The following is a 16,429-nucleotide window of genomic DNA, read 5'->3' as shown; positions in this document are numbered from 1 at the left end:
GATCAGTTTCCTCTGTACACTGGTTGCGACTTTGGCTCAGTCTCACTCTCAGGGCTTCAGGGACAACTTTCTTAAAGGTGACTTTGTCAAACTGAAGTACCAGATTCCAGCCCTTTCCTAAGCAAGGGCTGAGTATCCTCGATACCCAGACAGCACACTACTACCCAGACACCTAGAAGACACATATAACCCCAGTATTTCAGTAGTAACCATCCAGCACCTTTATTAGCCCAGCTACAGGGGGTATTCAGTGCACACACTTCTGTAGCCTTACAATCCCACCTCTGTTCCAGTCTCTTTTGGACAGGAACTCCATGGGATCCATTGTGCCTTGCAGGAAATCCTCTGCAGGGTGGGTGGGATTGTAGGCTCCAGCACTGTTCTGGGAAAGGTAAATCGCCTGTGAACACACAGGTTCCGGCAGGTCCTGAGGTGACCACCTCCTCTTGTACGATCTCTGTCTCAGTGGCAAGTGGTGTTTTAACAACGAAGATCTGGAGAAGATTAACTCCCGCCCAGTCTGGATTTTGTGCGTAAGAATCACCACCTTCTCACATACAGATGTGCCTCATGTTTCCCCCTGCTGGAAGAACCTCAGTAAAAGCACTGGCTGCTCCAGTCCTGCTGTTGCCTTCCAGTGCTAGCAAAGGAAAAGCCACATCTCTTTTTCCCAGCATTTTGTTCTTTTGCTTTGCAACCAACAATAGATTTTCTCCTCCATGCTGCCAACAGATCTGACATTAAATTAAGCTGGCTTCGTGGCTTCCCAGCTGATAAGCCAACCAGAAGCAGGAGGCATGGGGAACAGAAACAGAGCCCCTTTAAGACGGTTAGAAAACACCAAAGTTCCTGCTCACATGGGTATAGGTCACTCATGCTGTCATCGGTGTCCTCTCCTTCCTCTTCACTGGACATAGGCTCCCAGAATTCTCCCTTTCTGCAGGGCTGCCTGCTCCCATTGGCCTGGTCATCTCGCCGCCGCCGCTGTCTCTTCTGCAGGAGGCAGGCAGGGACGTACTCCACACCCTCCTTCTGGCACTCCTCATCTGACAATAAACCAGGCAGGGCTCATTCACAAACAATGCAAGCAGTTCAAGAATTTGGTAGTCTTGTTAACACACACAGTGGACTAGAAACTGAGCATGGTACGAGGCAGAATGTCAGAAATGCAAACCCCGTCTATAAGCAGATTTAGAGAGACTTTAAGCACACAAATGCGGACCGAGAGCTGAAACTTGTGTCACACCTCCCCATAGTTCTCTTTCTTGCGGCAGCATAGAGGGTGTACGTTGACTGTGAAAGGTGTCAAGCTCAACCGACTTCCACACTGGAGTCCATCAAGGCAGTATTTCACCAGCACTAGCAACACTAGCTTTCCACACACACGGCCTCAACTCGTACTGGGAGATAACTATGAGGGCTGCAGCTTAGTTCAGCCTCCCTGGTCCATTCAGGACTTGGCTTCTCTGATAAGAATGCCAGTAATATCCAAGGACACTGTGACTGCAGGGGAGATGGCTTTTATGAAGTGGCTACTTGCTCACTAGAACCTGGACTGGGATATGCCAGTTTGTTTCATGGAGGCCATCAGGAAGCCATCAGATGCCAACATTTAGTCACTACTGACCTGGCAGGATCTGACTGGGTTATCTGAAGGTGAACACTGGCACCTATAACCTGCAATCCCCAGTCCCTTTGCTGACGAAACACAACTATGCTGAAACATAACAATTCTCGATGAAGCAAAACTACATCAAGAGCAATGTTCCCTCTGATTTTTTCCATCTGTGTGTGCAGTAAATTTTGTTATGTGCACCACCAGTAGAAGCACATGCAGGGAGCTGTAGCGGTCCGCTACTTAGCTGGGTGGCATCTGAATCTCTTGTGCGTGGCTGCCCAAGCACTCGGCTTACAAGGAACACGAGTTAAGAGCCAGACTAAATTTGTCTTAAGCATTAACAATTATCCACAGGTTCAAGCTGTTATGCAGGTTTACATTAGTGAAGTCCAAGAAGTTCTCCAGTTGTGCTCTTCTAATAAGTGGCTAGTCACTTAGCAGTTGGAAATGGAGAGGAACTGGTGCAAAATTGTATTTAAGGGCAGCTAAAAAAGTAGACAATTCTCTAATTATATTTTCAGCACAAGTGATAGTTGCCACAAGGATATTAGGGGATCACAAATGGAAGGAAACCTGTCTACAAGACAATCCCTGAATTAAAGCGTGTAAAGAATTGCTACTCTACAGTAGACACTCCAGTTTGTTTCCTAAAGGAAATTACTAATCTCTACTTTTAAGATCACTTTTCCCTGCTGGCCAGAAGAAGCATACAAAGGCCTTGCTCTGTTTCTACCATATTATAGAATAACTTCCAAACACTCTACACATGCTAAGCGGAAGAGCGCATTAAATCATCAGAAAGGAAAGAGCAAAAACGTGACAGAAAATGAGAGAGGCACTTACATTTTTTCAGCGCTTTCTGATAGCGTTTTCCTTGGACATGACGCAGCACGTGCTCCGGAAGCTTGTTGATGTGCCTGAGAGTGAGCTTGCAAAACAACTGATGGCTAGAGAATAAATGAGAGTTTAGTAAAGTTATTAAATAAAATAACTTTTAGAGTCTCTGCACTAAGTAGCCAGTTCAGAGTACATAGCTCCCAACTCTATTTTACAAATGCTTGTCCAGCCCACAGGATGTTGACCCACTTAAACACTCGGGTATCACTACCCCCATTCAACATGCAATTAATATTAGCAAGAGCTCCAAGTGACCATTAAGGAAGAAATAGACACGCACGGATTCTTGGTACTGGGCACAATGTGTGGTTCAAACTCGCTGTAGTCGAATGCTCTTGCTGTCTTTATCAGTCTCAGATACTTCTTGCCACTAGTATAAGCTTGCAGCTCCGGCATCCGACATGGCAGCTCATGGCCCGTCAACCTGCATCTCACCTGAGCAGCCCATAAGAGAAGAAAACAGCCTATTGGAGAAATGCAAAGGCCCCTGTGATTTTGCAGCTCCTAGGCTAGGCATAAAGTTCTCACTCTGCCTCCCTGGCTCCAACACCACCAAGTGACCTTCCCTGCAATAAATAGAAATCAATGATTTAAAAAAAAAAATCAGGTTTCTTAATTTAAATCTGATTTTTTTATTTAAATCAGATTCTATTTTTTTTTAAATCATCAATATTAATTTCTCATTTAAAAATAACAGTTACAATTAAATCTTATCACAAACATGCTACACATACACTCACAGTCTCACAAACATGAATTAATGGCTCTAGTCTGTCCAGCCTAACAACCAGCTCTTGCTTCTTCAAAGTTTGGGGCTTTCAATTTCTATTTCTCAGCAGACTAAATGTGCAAAGACACAGGTTAGATAGGACTGTTTTTGTTCTGTGCTTTTGTGGTAGTGGACATGAGCCAAACATGGCAGAATTAGTTAAGGCATTGTCTAAAGATAGAGACACAGTATACAGGAAAGGACAGAGGCAGCATAGAAAGGAACAATGGAGTGGACTGGAAAGGAAAAGGGACGACATTATTCTTCACACACACAGCTTCCTATATTCCTCTATACTTTCGCCATAGAAAAACTGTCATGACTCCTGGGTGTAAGAGTCCCTGTCTGGGAATAGTTTGAACAAATATGTTCCCTGGGTAAAAAACGGAAAGGATGTCAAGTGTAAGCAGTGCGAGAAGATTATACAGGAGCTAGCTGCAAGAATGAAACATCATGAGGAAAACTGCTTATTGGAGGAAAATGATGTGGATCTGTCTGAAGAACAATGTGGATCGACTTTGCAATGCATCATTATTCTAGACTCCCTCTATGCCTTTTAAAGTATGTGTGACTGAACAAGTAAATTCCCAAGCTATTTGCTCTGTTAGATATTGCTAGAAGAAAAAGTTTAGCTTAGCTAATTCTTATAGCTTAATTAGTTAACTATGTTTAGAATCTATCACTTGAGTATACAGTATAGAAAGTGGCATTAAGAAATCTAGAGTTACCAGTTGCCACTGTCATTTTGTTTTTTTATATATACCCCTCATTTTGGAACATTATAGCCACAGACCATAATGGTGGTGCCATTTTACTTCATCAGAAGTCAGCTTTCCAAAAGGAACCCCATCCTACACTTGTTTTCAATGGGGCATACTCCAAAATTAAGTGCACTCTAAACAGCCAATCTTAGCTTTTTTGGTAACTTGGCATCAGAGCTGCATAAAAATGACAGTGGTATTGGGGAAGAGAGCTAGTTGTAGAAGTTTTAAGGATACTGTAGAGTTAGTGTTCTGATGACTTGTCTGTCTGAGTTAATAAAATTTGAAAATTAAAAAAAAGTGTAAGGACAGCCAACAACTCAGAAGATTGCTGCGATTGCAAATGTGAAACATTCATGGAACATTTCAGATTTAGTTGAATAAAATATAAGTACTATTGTGTTTGTGTGTGTAATTTAGTTTTTACTATTCCTAAAGTACTGCTGCTGCACGGCACACATAATGGCTGTGTCTAGACTTGCCGTTTTTTCCCGGAAAATCAGCCGCTTTTCCGGAAAAACTTGCCAGCTGTCTACATTGGCCACTTGAATTTCCGCAAAAGCACTGACTTCCTACTGTAAGAAATCAGTGCTTTTTGCAGAAATACTATGCTGCTCCCGTTGGGGCGAAAGTCCCTTTTGCGCAAAACTGTTGCGCAAAAGGGCCAATGTAGACAGCTGAGATTTGTTTTCCGCAAAAATGGCGATCGGGGCTTTTTTGCGCAAAAGCGCGTCTAGATTGGCCATGGACGCTTTTCCGCCAAAAGTGCTTTTGCGGAAAAGCATCCGTGCCAATCTAGACGCTCGGTTCCGAAAATGCTTTTAACGGAAAACTTTTCCCTTAAAAGCATTTCCGGACAATCATGCCAGTCTAGACGTAGCCAAAGAGTATTATGTACCATTTCCTAAAAAAAAAAATTAAAAAAATACACGAGGTGTAACCCTCTTCGATGTTGTAAAATGCTGCCCTGAGCTGTCAATTAACATGGTTTAGTGATCAGATTCGCACCCCTGTTTGAATAAATGGGTGAGGTGGCAGCAGTGGGAAATGGAGGTGAAGCAATGACTTAAATCGCCTTGACTTGCATCGAGCCCACACACAGCAGGGGAGGGAGGAGGCAGCGGACCCCTTCCCTGTGCACCGCGGGCGGGATCTAGCGGGGAACCCTCCCCCAGGCTCATACTTCCTCCGGCTTGGACCCCCCGCCCCCTCCGGGGCCTCTCGCCCCTCCCGCTTGCCTTGTTGCCCGGCTCGACGAGGCGCAGCACCGGGTGCTGCTGCAGGAAGCGCTGAACCTCCTCGGGCACCTCGCACATGGCAACGCAGGGAGTCAGCCGGAAGTCCGGAGCCTGGAACCGGAACCATAGAGAAGAGCGGGCGGACGGACACCCTCCCACTTCCGGTGGGAGCCGGAAGAGGAAGCGGGCGCGTGCTACCCCGGGGCAACTCGCTGAGGGGATCTCCCTCCCCCCCCACCGCCATGGCCGGGTGGAGCCGGTTGTTGCTGTGGCTGCCGCCCAGGCTCAGCTGCCAGGTGAAGCCGCGGGGTTGCGGCGGGGTTTCAGGGGGCGGTGCCCGGCTGCCCGCCCTTCGCTCCCGCTGCAGGCTGGGGGGAGACGGGCCCCGCCCCTTTGCCCCCCCCCGGCCTGAGCCCGCCCAGCCTCGGGCGTGTGAGGGGAATGTCTCTCCTCAGTCGGGGGCCACGTCACGGAGTGTGCGTCCCCCTCCTCCCCCGACTGACTTTTCTGTGGGTCAGCGGCCCCCGACCCCCAAAAACTCCCCCGCCCTTGTCCTAGTGGGATCACGGGGGGAGTGTTTCATTGTGCAAGACACGTGGCCTGTTTCCAGCGGGTTAAAATGTCCCATTGAAACACAATGCACGGGGGAGGGGAGAGGATCATTCATCGCAAAAGGGAAGGTCAAAATAACCAGGAGCCCTGTGGCTCATTAGATACTAACTGATTTATTTGGGCACAAGCTTTTGTGGGTAAAACCAGTTCGTCAGATGCTGGCAAACGGGAACGTGTACAATGGCGGCTGTCAACGACTCTCCATCTGTCTAGTCACTGAAAAGTCACGCAGCATTCTAATCCGTTCCAAAATCTTCTGAGGATTCATTAAATTCTAAGTGTTTATTACTGCAGGGTTATCAACCACACAGTGTGTTTCCTAAGTGTTTAGTTAATGTTTCTGACTTCCTGTGAGCCTAGGCCAGTGCTGAACACATCCTAGTTGCTCTGCTTGCATCTGCAGTCAATGCCATCACTTCTGGAAGGTTTTGTGTTTTATTTTTGTAAACTCGATGTTGAGCTTGTGAGATGACAGAAGGCCAGAGAGAAATGGGACCTCTTGTCAGGGATTGATCAGCAGCATCCAGATCTAAATGAAGCTAATTCTAAAATTTGACCAATAAAGACTGACAGCTGTCAGTGTGTTATTAATCAACATGGTATTGCTGGTAGGAGACAAGTTATTTGAATCTGGCCGTGGCTGTTAAGTGGTAATATGCCATTTGATTTAATGAAGATCCAAAGTTATGAAATACCAGAACTCTGATGACATTTATATTTAGGAATGTGAAAGGTTAACTGCTAAGCATCATCCAGTTAAGGGTTACCCGTTGGGGGTTGGAACAGCTACCTGCCTACCACAGGCAGGGGCCCACTCCAGCCTCATGGGTCCTGTCATGGAATGAGGCACTCCAGACCACGCAACCCCCTTTAATTAGTTAACCAGTTAAACCAGGTAAGGGCAATAATTTTTCATGGGGGGGCAACTCCAAAAATTTTGTAAGTGATCGAGGGCCACACTCTACCATTATATTAATGGAGGAGGTGTGGGGGTCTGGTATGGAGGTTGGTTGCAGAAGTGGTTGTAGGGTAAGGGATTGGGGTGAGAGACCTGTGAGGGAGTTTGGGTGAAAAGGGGATTGTGACCTGTGGCAAAGGACTGGGTTGAGGTGGAGGTGCAGGGTTTGGGAGGGGAGTATGACCTGGGGTAGGGGTGCAGAAATTTGGGTTGTGACCTGGGACAGGGGAATGGGGTGCAGGGTCTGGGTTGAGTATGGATGCAGGAGAGAATTCTGGTCCCGGGGAGGGATGTAGGAGGAGAATGTGCTGGGCCTAGGAGGTGGTTGTGACCAGGGGAGTAGTGCAAGACAGGGTGCGGGGATTTGAGTTGTGCTGGGGGCAGCAGATTGGGGTGCAAGGTCTGAGAGGGGGTTGTGACCTGAGCAGGTTGTAGGAGGGGGATGCAGTGTATGGAAGGTGTATAGGGGCTTTGGCAGGAGTACAGAAGGTTTGAGTTACATGGGGTAGGGAGAGAGAGGCTGGGGCGCCAGAGACAGGCTCTGGTTGGGAGACCTTACCTGGCTCCCAGCCAGCAGCCCAGCAGTTTTCTTAGCCAGGGGCCCTGCTTTCCAACCCCTGTATATTCTCAGGGGAGCTGCAGAAGCCATGTTTACTGGTCTGAATGGAATGATGTATGGGGGGATGAGGGAGGAGGGTCACTTCACATGCTGCCTGTCCTGCAAGCAGGCAGCTGCTATTGTGTGAAACCAGCCAATGGGTGCTATTGGGGTAGGGGCAGCATGAGAAGCCTGGCTCCCCTCCCTCCAGACTGTCAGCATTCAGAAACTCCCAGGTGGCCCTGCAGCTGGCTTTCCAGAGTGTCAAGCAGGGGGAGGGCAGGGCAGGCAGGGAACCGGCTGAGGCTCTCGCCCACAAATCATCTTTTGCCCAGGCCTGGGTTAAATGCTACATTTAGTCTACGTCTACACTGCGCTGTTTTGTGCAATAAATATGCAAATGAGGCAAAGCATGGAATATCGTTGTGCCTCATTTACATAATTAATGAGCAGTCACTTTTGTGAAAGAGGCTTTTGCTCAAAAAGAAGCCGGCTACACGGCTCCTTTTTGCGCAAAGCCCCCCTCTTGCGCAAGAGCCTTTTTCCACTTTTTTCAGGAAGAGTGGCTCTTCCGCAAAAGCCTCTTGCGCAAAAAGCAGGTGCTCGTTAATTATGCAAATGAGGCATGGTGATATTCCATGCTTTGCCTCATTTGCATATTTCTTGCGCAAAACAGCATGGTGTAGACATAGCCCTTAGTGGTTAACCAAGTAAATGGGATTTTATATCCCTAATTTATAGCAAGGGTTAGAGTTAAGAGAGAACAAATTAGGATGCTGTTTATGATTTCTAATACAGAATGTTATGAAGGAGTCTTAATTGAACTATATGCCTACAGTTGGAATTTGATTTTAAATTCTTTACATTGTAATCTAAATTAGAATGATTTAGGGATAATAGTTCAGATGAGATCTAGCAAAATATTTCCCCTGCAAAAAAGAATACCATTTTCTCTTATTTGGTAATGTTACTATAACAACCATTATCATCTGAGACTAATTGCAAAATAGATGACATCAAAGGGTAAGTATCAGGCATGTACATCCTACTCTATTAGCCTCATTTAGCACTGACACTTTAATTGACAGGTTTTTTTCCCTTTCTTTCTTCTCCATTTCTCCCCTCTTTTTCTGTTTTATATCTCAAACTGTGTGCCCCTTGCTCCATCTTTGTCATCTGAAGAAGCGGGTTCTGCCCAAGAAAGCTCATGATGCTATTTATGTATTTGTGTTAGTCTCTAAGGTGCTACAGGACCATTGTTGTTTATTAAAGCAGAATGGCTACAAGATGTCTGTCTTTTTGTTTAGATATCAAACTGTTTGCTCAGAAACAAATTTTTTGGATATCCTCTTATTAGAGCACATTCTGGTCTGATTCAGCAAAATAAAGGTAAGGAAGAATTTTTTGGCTCCTACTCCCTATTTGTCTTATTCCAGAAGGTGTCATAATTTAGTAGCCTTGTACATGTGCTGCATTGCAACAATATTTGGTATGGAGAGAGTGAAAAGAGGAACAGCTTCTGCTAGGTAATTATTTTGTGCTTAAAAAGTATTAGGATTCAATGTAATTAAAAGCTGTTGAGTTCTTTCACCTACCCCAAAGAATGCTGGGAAGGTTAACTACCTATAAAGTTTTCTGACAATGCAAATCTCCAAGTATCTTATTAATAGATACATTGTCAAATGTAAATAAAATAACTGACTAACATTCCATCAATAGAATGGTAGCTTTGGAGCACGTTCACTTTCCGTTTCTGATGGTGCAAATCCTTCCGGAATTTAGCTGGGTCCTTACTGCACAAATCCTTTCTCATTATAATGTATTCCAGAGATTTGCTTGAGACCCTGCAGACGTAGAAGTTCCTCAGCAGCCTCTGGTAAAACTGAAGAGGATGACTTACTCAAATGGGGCCTTTTACTGATCCCCATCACCACATTTTGTCTTGGTACATGGCAGGTAAATGCCACCATTTCATTCTCCTGAGATATTTATTTGAGTACTTAGGAAGGAGTGGAAACTGTTCAGAATGACCGCACTCGAAGACATGGCCTTAGTAAGTGACAACATAAAGGCCAAATTTGACTTGGTTTTTTTTTCCTTTGTGTCTATTGGTAAAGTCCATGCATGTTTTAGGATGGGAAATTCATTGTCCTTAAATTCATGATTCAGTACTTTTTTTTTCTTTGCCAAAATGTAGTAATCTCTCTTCATATCATAACCTTTCTTGTAATAGACCAGCATGACCAATGATGGAGGAAAAAGTCCTGACGATGAGATGGATTTCCTTTCCAAATTTGAAAGAATTTGTTATAAACAACTCCACAGTATATGACACTGTTGCACGCTAATACTTGCACATCTGTTCATTCCTAGGTCCAGCGTCGGAAATGGAAGCTAAAATTGATAGCAGATTTGGAGTCAAGAGTAGCATCAGAGCCCACTCCTCTTCCTATAGAGTAAGTGTGGGAGCTGAGTTGTTACTGTTAATGTGGCTCCAATGATGAGCTAGGAACTTTTGAAGTGGCCCTTGCTCCAGGAGGCTTACTAGACAATGTACAAGTGAAGGAATGCCACAAAAAGTAATGTGGACAAGCAAGGAGCGAAGTTAAATGGTAGTTCCACTATTTTAAATAGGAACTGTGAACATGTCCCTGGGAGAGGCATCATGGGGTGCCAAAAATATACTCAGGACATTAAAGACGTGTGAAAAGGCAAGGTCCCTGGCTTGTAGAGCTTGCAGTATAATTGAGACAAGAACGATGCACAGGATAATCCTCTGGGTAGGAAGCTATTAGAGGTATTGCCAGGGATGAGATCATAGGAGCAGCATTTCTTACACAGGCAGTCAGAGGTGTGCCACGGAGATATGGTGACCATACGTCCCTTCTTTCCGGGACAGTCCCGGATTTAAAGTCACCCAGCGCTAGCGCAATACAGCAGCAGCTCCCCGCCTCCACCCAGCACATAAGCGGCTCCCTTGGTGCTTTGCGCGGGCAGCCAGAGCCGCTGCCAGTGGCGCACGGTGTCCAGAGCGCCAAGCTTCCATGGAGCATGCGCTGCTGTCCAGCAAGCCTCTCCCCCCACCGCGTGGCCCTTCCCTCCCACTGTGGGACTACCTCTGCCGTGCACCGCCAGCCAAGCCTCCTCCATCCACAGGTGGCTGCCACCGCTGCTGGTTGGGGGTCAAACCCAGCAAGCTGCTCCTGGGAGCTGCCACCAGAGTCCCAGCTGGAGCGCTGCAGAGTGGGGAACATTGGGGCTCTACCGATGCGCTCTGTGCACAGCCCTTTCTCCCCCGCCCCTTCCCACTCCGCTGGGGAAGTGGCAATGTGCAGACCTGCTCGCACAGCTGCGCTTCGCAAGCCAAATCTGGGAGGGTGGAGGCTTTCTCATCCCCCACCCCACCCCTTGTTGCTCCTCGTAATGGGAGCCAAGGCTAGTGCGGGGACTGGAATGCAGCGCTAACATTGGCACTGCAGGCGGCCCAGCTCCAGGCCCGACAAGCAGTCCTGCCTTGGAAGCAGCTAGGGCCAGGGCTGCGGGGACTTCTGGGGCCCGACCACAGACTCCAGCCCCGCAAACTGGAAGGCAGAAGGTGGGGGAGGGGCTTGGAGAGAACTAGGGGGAAGGAGGGTGGGAGAGGAAGGGACTTGTGCTGAGGGGAGGGTGGGCAGGGCAGGAGAAGAAAGAAAAAAGGCACCAAGGCACAGGGTGGAGGAGAAACAAATGCCAGGGGGCCAACTGGAGATAATGAGGAAAAGGGCAGGAAAAGGGAGGGGAGGTGTCAGTGGGGGTGGGAGGGTGGAGGGGACAAGGTGAGGAGAGGGGAAGGGCATTGGGGGCAAGAGGAAGCGAGGGGAGGGGGAGGTGCTGGGAGAAGGGTTGAAAGGAGGGGTGGGCATGCAGAAGGCGGGGATGGAGCAAGTCGTGCAAGAGCACAGAGGGGCATGAGAGGAACTGGGGCAGAGGGTGTTGAGGGGATGGGCATCAGGAAGAAAGAGGGCAAGGGGGCAGGGGCAGTAAGAGAAGGGGGAGGCACCAGGAGGGTGCAGGGGTAAGAGAAGGTGCAGGTGCCAGGGGATTCTGGGGGTGAAGCAGAAGGGCAGACACCTGCAGGGGAGAGATCAGCACCAGAGGAGAGAGGGTTCGATGGGGGCCAAACTCATCCCCTATGGATAGGAGGATGGTGGGAAAAGTTCTTAGAGGGGGTTACTTTTACTTCTGATCGTGTGTCCATCTTGACCCTGAGAGTCAGGGGCATAGTAAACAGAGGTCGGGGTGTAGGTAATGTGTCCCTAATTTTGGTTCAGAAAATATGGTCACCATATCTGGAGAGAATAGAGTTCAAATGGCCGTCCTTAAAAGGGCCATGCTTCTTTTTTTTTTCTCCCCTCAACAAAAATCCTTGGTGTTCCCCATTAAAAGAAATTGTTTAGTGTTCCTTGGTCTTAAAAAGTTTAAGAAACACTGCATAGGAGGGACTTAAAAGAAGAGAGAGTGCTTGGGATTCAGTCCACAGCCTACTGAAGTCTGGAAAGATTCCCATCGATTTCAGAGGGCTTTGGATCATGCCCACAGTACCTGGGTTCTGCCTGAGCATGGAAACAGTTTGTCGGATGGAGTCAAGCAGTGTGTGAGAAGGGTTCTGTTATCAAACGGCCATCCAATATTGACTCTGAAAACACTCCCAATATGTGCATGTTTGGGGGTGGAAAAAGGAAGGGAAATCTCTCATGTTGTGTTAGCAGGACCTTGTTTGGCTGCAAGTGGCATGGAAAGGAGGCGATCTGCATCTGTGGATACAGTCAGAATACTGCTAACTGATCGTACGATGAATTGATGTAACCTTTTCTCTTGTGCCATCTAATTATGAAGCCAACTGCTTATCTCGGGGACAATGACCATCCCCTTTCCCCCATCCCTTCAACACGCTTTTTTTCACTGTTGCTGGTGCCTTCCTTCCTTGCGTTACTTGCCACCTTGCAAATTGTCCTTGAGGGAATAACCAGAAGGAGAGAAATCCTAAGTGAAATTACATAACTAATTGCATTTGTCATCTCAGTGCATCCTGTTTCCCTGCAGCCCCGTGGAGCTGAAGGAGCTGGAATACAGGTCTGTAAAGGTCCGAGGGTATTTTGACCACTCCAAAGAGCTGTATATTTTGCCTCGTTCATTGGTGAATCCTGAACGAGAGGCCAGAGAAGCTGGAAGCCTGACATCCAATCCAGAGAGTGGAGCAAATGTCATTACTCCTTTCTACTGCACAGACCTAGGGTGAGTATGTTCAGATGCTAACTAACAAATCATGTGCATAGCATACTACTGCAGTGCTAAAGCCATGCAAGTGAAACCCTGAAGAGCATGCAGCTTGTTCCTCCCCTCCAAAGGCTGAATTGAAGCAGTTGGATTTCTTGTATAAATCATTAGTTTTCCCCTTATAGGGATCTTCCTGATAACCAGTAGGGCCGCTGAGCCTTGTCTTCTAATTACGTGTAAAACCCATTATAATCCTCAACATTTAGCAGGCTGAAAGGTAGCCACCAAATGCATGGCTTTCTAATCTCCTTGGTGAATCATTCAGGAGGTAGAGTAAGGTGGTGGGACTCTTCTTTTACTCATGAAGGACTTTTCCTCTTTTCTTCATTTTTCTGTAGGATCACAATTCTAGTCAATCGAGGATTTGTCCCTAAAAAGAGGGTGAAACCAGAGACAAGACTGAAAGGACAGGTAAGAGGAATAAAGCCTCACAAACTAGAGCTTTGCTCTGTTATTCCCTGGGACAAGCTTTAAATATGCCAAGTAAGGCTTCTCTGTGTATTTGGCACAAGTAGGTCATGTGACTATGCAATATCTTGAAGTGGAAGGATACCTTCTACTTCTCAAAGCAGATGGGCTTTTTTCCCTCACTGGCTTGGATGAATGTAGTGGTTTTTTAAACTGAAAAACTGATACTGACTTGTTCTCCTGCTACACCACACACACCTCTGTCCTAACCTGCTGCACCACCAGTTCTCCCATCCCTGGGCCTTTATGACCCAGATAAATATTCACCAGAGCCCAAGTGAATTTTGAAAAGGTGTGAGCTGCAAAGAAATCCTGTTGTGGTTTTTTTCCCCCTCCTTTCTTTAGATCCGAGATGAAATAGACCTCATTGGGGTGGTGAGGCTGTCAGAAACCCGGAAGCCTTTTGTGCCTGAAAACAACATAGAAAAGAACCGCTGGCATTATCGTGACCTAGAGGCTATGGCGAGGGTGACTGGTGCTGAGCCCATCTTTATCGATGCAGATTTCAGTAAGACAGAGGGGAAGCGAATTCTTTGCCTTTTGTCCAATTTGCATGGGCCTTTCCCCTGCTCAGTCTGAGACTGGTCTCTTACTCTGAAACCTGTAGGAGGCAAGTGAGTCCTAGTGCAGTCGCTGACATAATCACCTTGCTTATTCTTTTCAGTGTAAAAATGGTATTCATTCATTAATTGTTTTAGACTTCAGTACTCTTTTTATAGCCCTAGTAACTTAGGCATTTCAAGACAGTAGGTTGGGCACAGAGATATTGCATCTTTGTTTCCTGTATTTTGCCACGTTTACTGTCTTGAAGATTTTCAGCAAGGCAGAGTGACAGCTCAATATGAAAATTCTATGCTCTGACCTTCATTCATAGAGCAAGTGGCCAAGCCAACACCCATGTATGTATGAAAACACGTTTCATGTGTATGGGCTCAGGAAGAAACACAGCACTTGTTCTACATACTGCTACTACAGCACAAATACCATTTACATCATTTACCATTTACTGTCTGCAATAGCCGTAGGTTTTGCAGAGCTCAAGAACCTTGTGGACACAATAAGCAATAGGATGGGGGAGAGACTGTCCCCATTGTACTTCTGATTCTAGAACAGTCAGGTGCAATGCAGCCTATTGCTTTATTTTACCATAGCCCCTTGAAGCCCTACTCGTAGACCGAAACCACATTGTGCTAAGTGTTGCTTTAGGCATGTTTTTAAGCTGATATATTATATAATGCTTATAGGGAGCACAGTCCCAGGGGGACCCATTGGAGGCCAGACAAGAGTGACCTTGAGGAATGAACATATGCAGTACGTAATAACCTGGTAAGGTACCTGGCCTGCATTTATTATTACTTCTCCTTCCAGAATTTGAAGTGTCTCCCTCATATAACATTGACATGTTATGTCTGTGGGAGGGTTGAAAGTGAGAGACTAGAAAACGTGGCTTTTCTCCTGCTTCACTTTGTGGTCAGGCACAAATCACTAAGCCTTTCTGCATTTCCCTATCTGTAAAATGAGCCTAATTAACGCATGTAAAATGCTTGGACACTTGTTGATGGCAGATGCTCCACTAACACAGATTACAACATTGTACTGCTCTGCAGCTGCAAAAGTGTCTCACCCACTGAAGCTGTAGCAATAGAGATGTAGCCGTGTTAGTCTAATCTAGCTGAAACAAAAAACAGGACTACGTAGCAAGGAAAAGTTCCAAGGTTGGTATTAGTGTGGTATGTCCTGTGGTTGTTCGTAAAAATCATCCTGAGGTTAGGTGATTGTCTGTAGGAGACTATGGGTCTGTCTCCCAGAACCTCTCGGAGTGTAGTATCCTGTTCTAGTTTATTGATAATGTGTTGGATGGGTTTAAGTTGGGGGCTATAGGTGAAGACAAGTGGTGTTCTATTGTTGGTTTTCTTGGGTCTGTCTTGAAGTAGATGGTTTCTGGGTATTCGTCTGGCTCTTTCAATTTGCTGACTCATACAGTTACCTTCATGCCTCTAGCTCCCATCCAGAACACACCATACGATCCACCATCTATAGCCAAGCCCTTCGATACAACCGCATCTGCTCTAATCCCACTGACAGAGACCAGAAACTTCAGGATCTCTACCAAGCATTTATAAACCTCAATTACCCACCTGGAGAAATAAAAAAACAAATTGAAAGAGCCAGATGAATACCCAGAAACCATCTTCTTCAAGACAGACCCAAGAAAACTATCAGTATCTAATATCATTAGCTCACAGACATTTACCTTCCTCCCTCCATCTCCCCTCTGTTCTGGAATTTGATTTGTGTTCACTTTTTGTGATTGTATCCCTTTGGTATATATGGTCATGCCTATTTTCTTCCACAATTTGATCTGAGGAAGTGGGTCTGGCCCATGAAAGCTCATCACCTAATAAACTATCTTGTTAGTCTTTAAAGGGCTACATAGTCCTGTTTTTTGTTTCCTTTCTGACTGGCTCTTCCATTCCCATTTGCAGGTATGGCTTGTGTGCTGCAACATCCTACATGTGGTACAGAAAGTTCATACAAAAAATACCCCTCTGAGAGAAGGTCCTTGTGGATCATTCCCCAGTGCAACAGACAAGACCCCAAGCTGTTGGAAGACCCAAAGAGAAGGAAGTGCTCCGGCTGTGAAAGAACCAGAGTTCAAAATTGCAGGGTTTATTTGAGTCTTCATCCCAAGCTGGCTCTGGCTCCTCAAGTGCTGCTTGTGGCTATGCTGCTCTGTAAATCAGTGCAGCTCATGAACTGGCCTAAACTGATCAGCTTCTGAACAAGAAATCCGTATGTTCCGGCATCATGATTCTAGCTACTCAGTGAAAACGGAGCTTTAGATTCCCAGGAGTTAACTGCTACTATTATAACAAACTCTTATTGAGAAAGTGTGATTTAGATGAGGTTGGCTGGGTAGTGCTTAGGCCATCATTTGCCTTACCTGTTTTACAAGGGGCACTAATTTCAAATTGATGGCTACTGTTGCCTGCAAGGTGATAATTCAGGAAATGCTTTATCAATCATAAGGAGACAGCATGTCTAGTTTGAGTATGCCTGTCATGATTGTGGAAATGATTAGAAATTCCTCATTTAAAGTCCACTTGTGTCAAACAATCAGGTCCTCAGGATTATTTTAAGAATGCATGTTACAGTGCAAGGATTGCAGATTTATAAAGGGCTCTTGATATATG

At 46.1% G+C, this 16,429-nt stretch overlaps 2 protein-coding genes across 4 annotated transcripts in view; one reads left to right on the top strand and one right to left on the bottom strand.

The window, feature by feature from the left end:
- The window catches only part of SURF2 (surfeit 2), a 7,195-nt gene extending 1,754 nt beyond the window's left edge, over nt 1-5,441 (bottom strand). The window contains exons 1-4 of one of the 3 annotated variants that reach the window (XM_006123729.5): nt 5,284-5,441; nt 2,796-2,950; nt 2,462-2,565; nt 858-1,046 (exon numbers count right to left, since the gene is read on the bottom strand). In XM_006123729.5, coding sequence (XP_006123791.3) covers nt 858-1,046; nt 2,462-2,565; nt 2,796-2,950; nt 5,284-5,361 — 526 coding nt within the window. In that variant the 5' untranslated portion in view covers nt 5,362-5,441. Of the gene's footprint in view, nt 1-857; nt 1,047-2,461; nt 2,566-2,795; nt 3,082-5,283 lie in introns of all 3 variants that reach the window. The other 2 variants (XM_075905952.2, XM_089772917.1) reach the window with 2 other exon arrangements.
- SURF1 (SURF1 cytochrome c oxidase assembly factor) lies at nt 5,437-16,429 on the top strand. The gene is made up of 9 exons (XM_075905948.2): nt 5,437-5,579; nt 8,759-8,840; nt 9,280-9,407; nt 9,825-9,907; nt 12,534-12,725; nt 13,106-13,178; nt 13,581-13,743; nt 14,480-14,561; nt 15,722-16,429. The coding sequence occupies exons 1-9, from the start codon at nt 5,526-5,528 to the stop codon at nt 15,786-15,788; spliced, it is 924 nt and encodes a 307-aa protein (XP_075762063.2). The 5' UTR covers nt 5,437-5,525; the 3' UTR covers nt 15,789-16,429.

This window comes from Pelodiscus sinensis, chromosome 23, assembly GCF_052426305.1.
Source record: "Pelodiscus sinensis isolate ZL-2025 chromosome 23, ASM5242630v1, whole genome shotgun sequence".
Taxonomy (NCBI): Eukaryota; Metazoa; Chordata; order Testudines; family Trionychidae; genus Pelodiscus; species Pelodiscus sinensis.
Note: the sequence above shows the minus strand (reverse complement) of the source record. Positions and strands in the feature narration are given on the sequence as shown.

Bases quoted from the DNA above. Each gene is read 5' to 3' on its own strand.
- SURF1 (XM_075905948.2), top strand. From the start codon at position 5,526: ATGGCCGGGTGGAGCCGGTTGTTGCTGTGGCTGCCGCCCAGGCTCAGC. The intron at 9,908-12,533 runs GTAAGTGTGGGA...GTTTCCCTGCAG, and splicing joins CCCACTCCTCTTCCTATAGA to CCCCGTGGAGCTGAAGGAGC. The intron at 13,179-13,580 runs GTAAGAGGAATA...TCCTTTCTTTAG, and splicing joins AGACAAGACTGAAAGGACAG to ATCCGAGATGAAATAGACCT.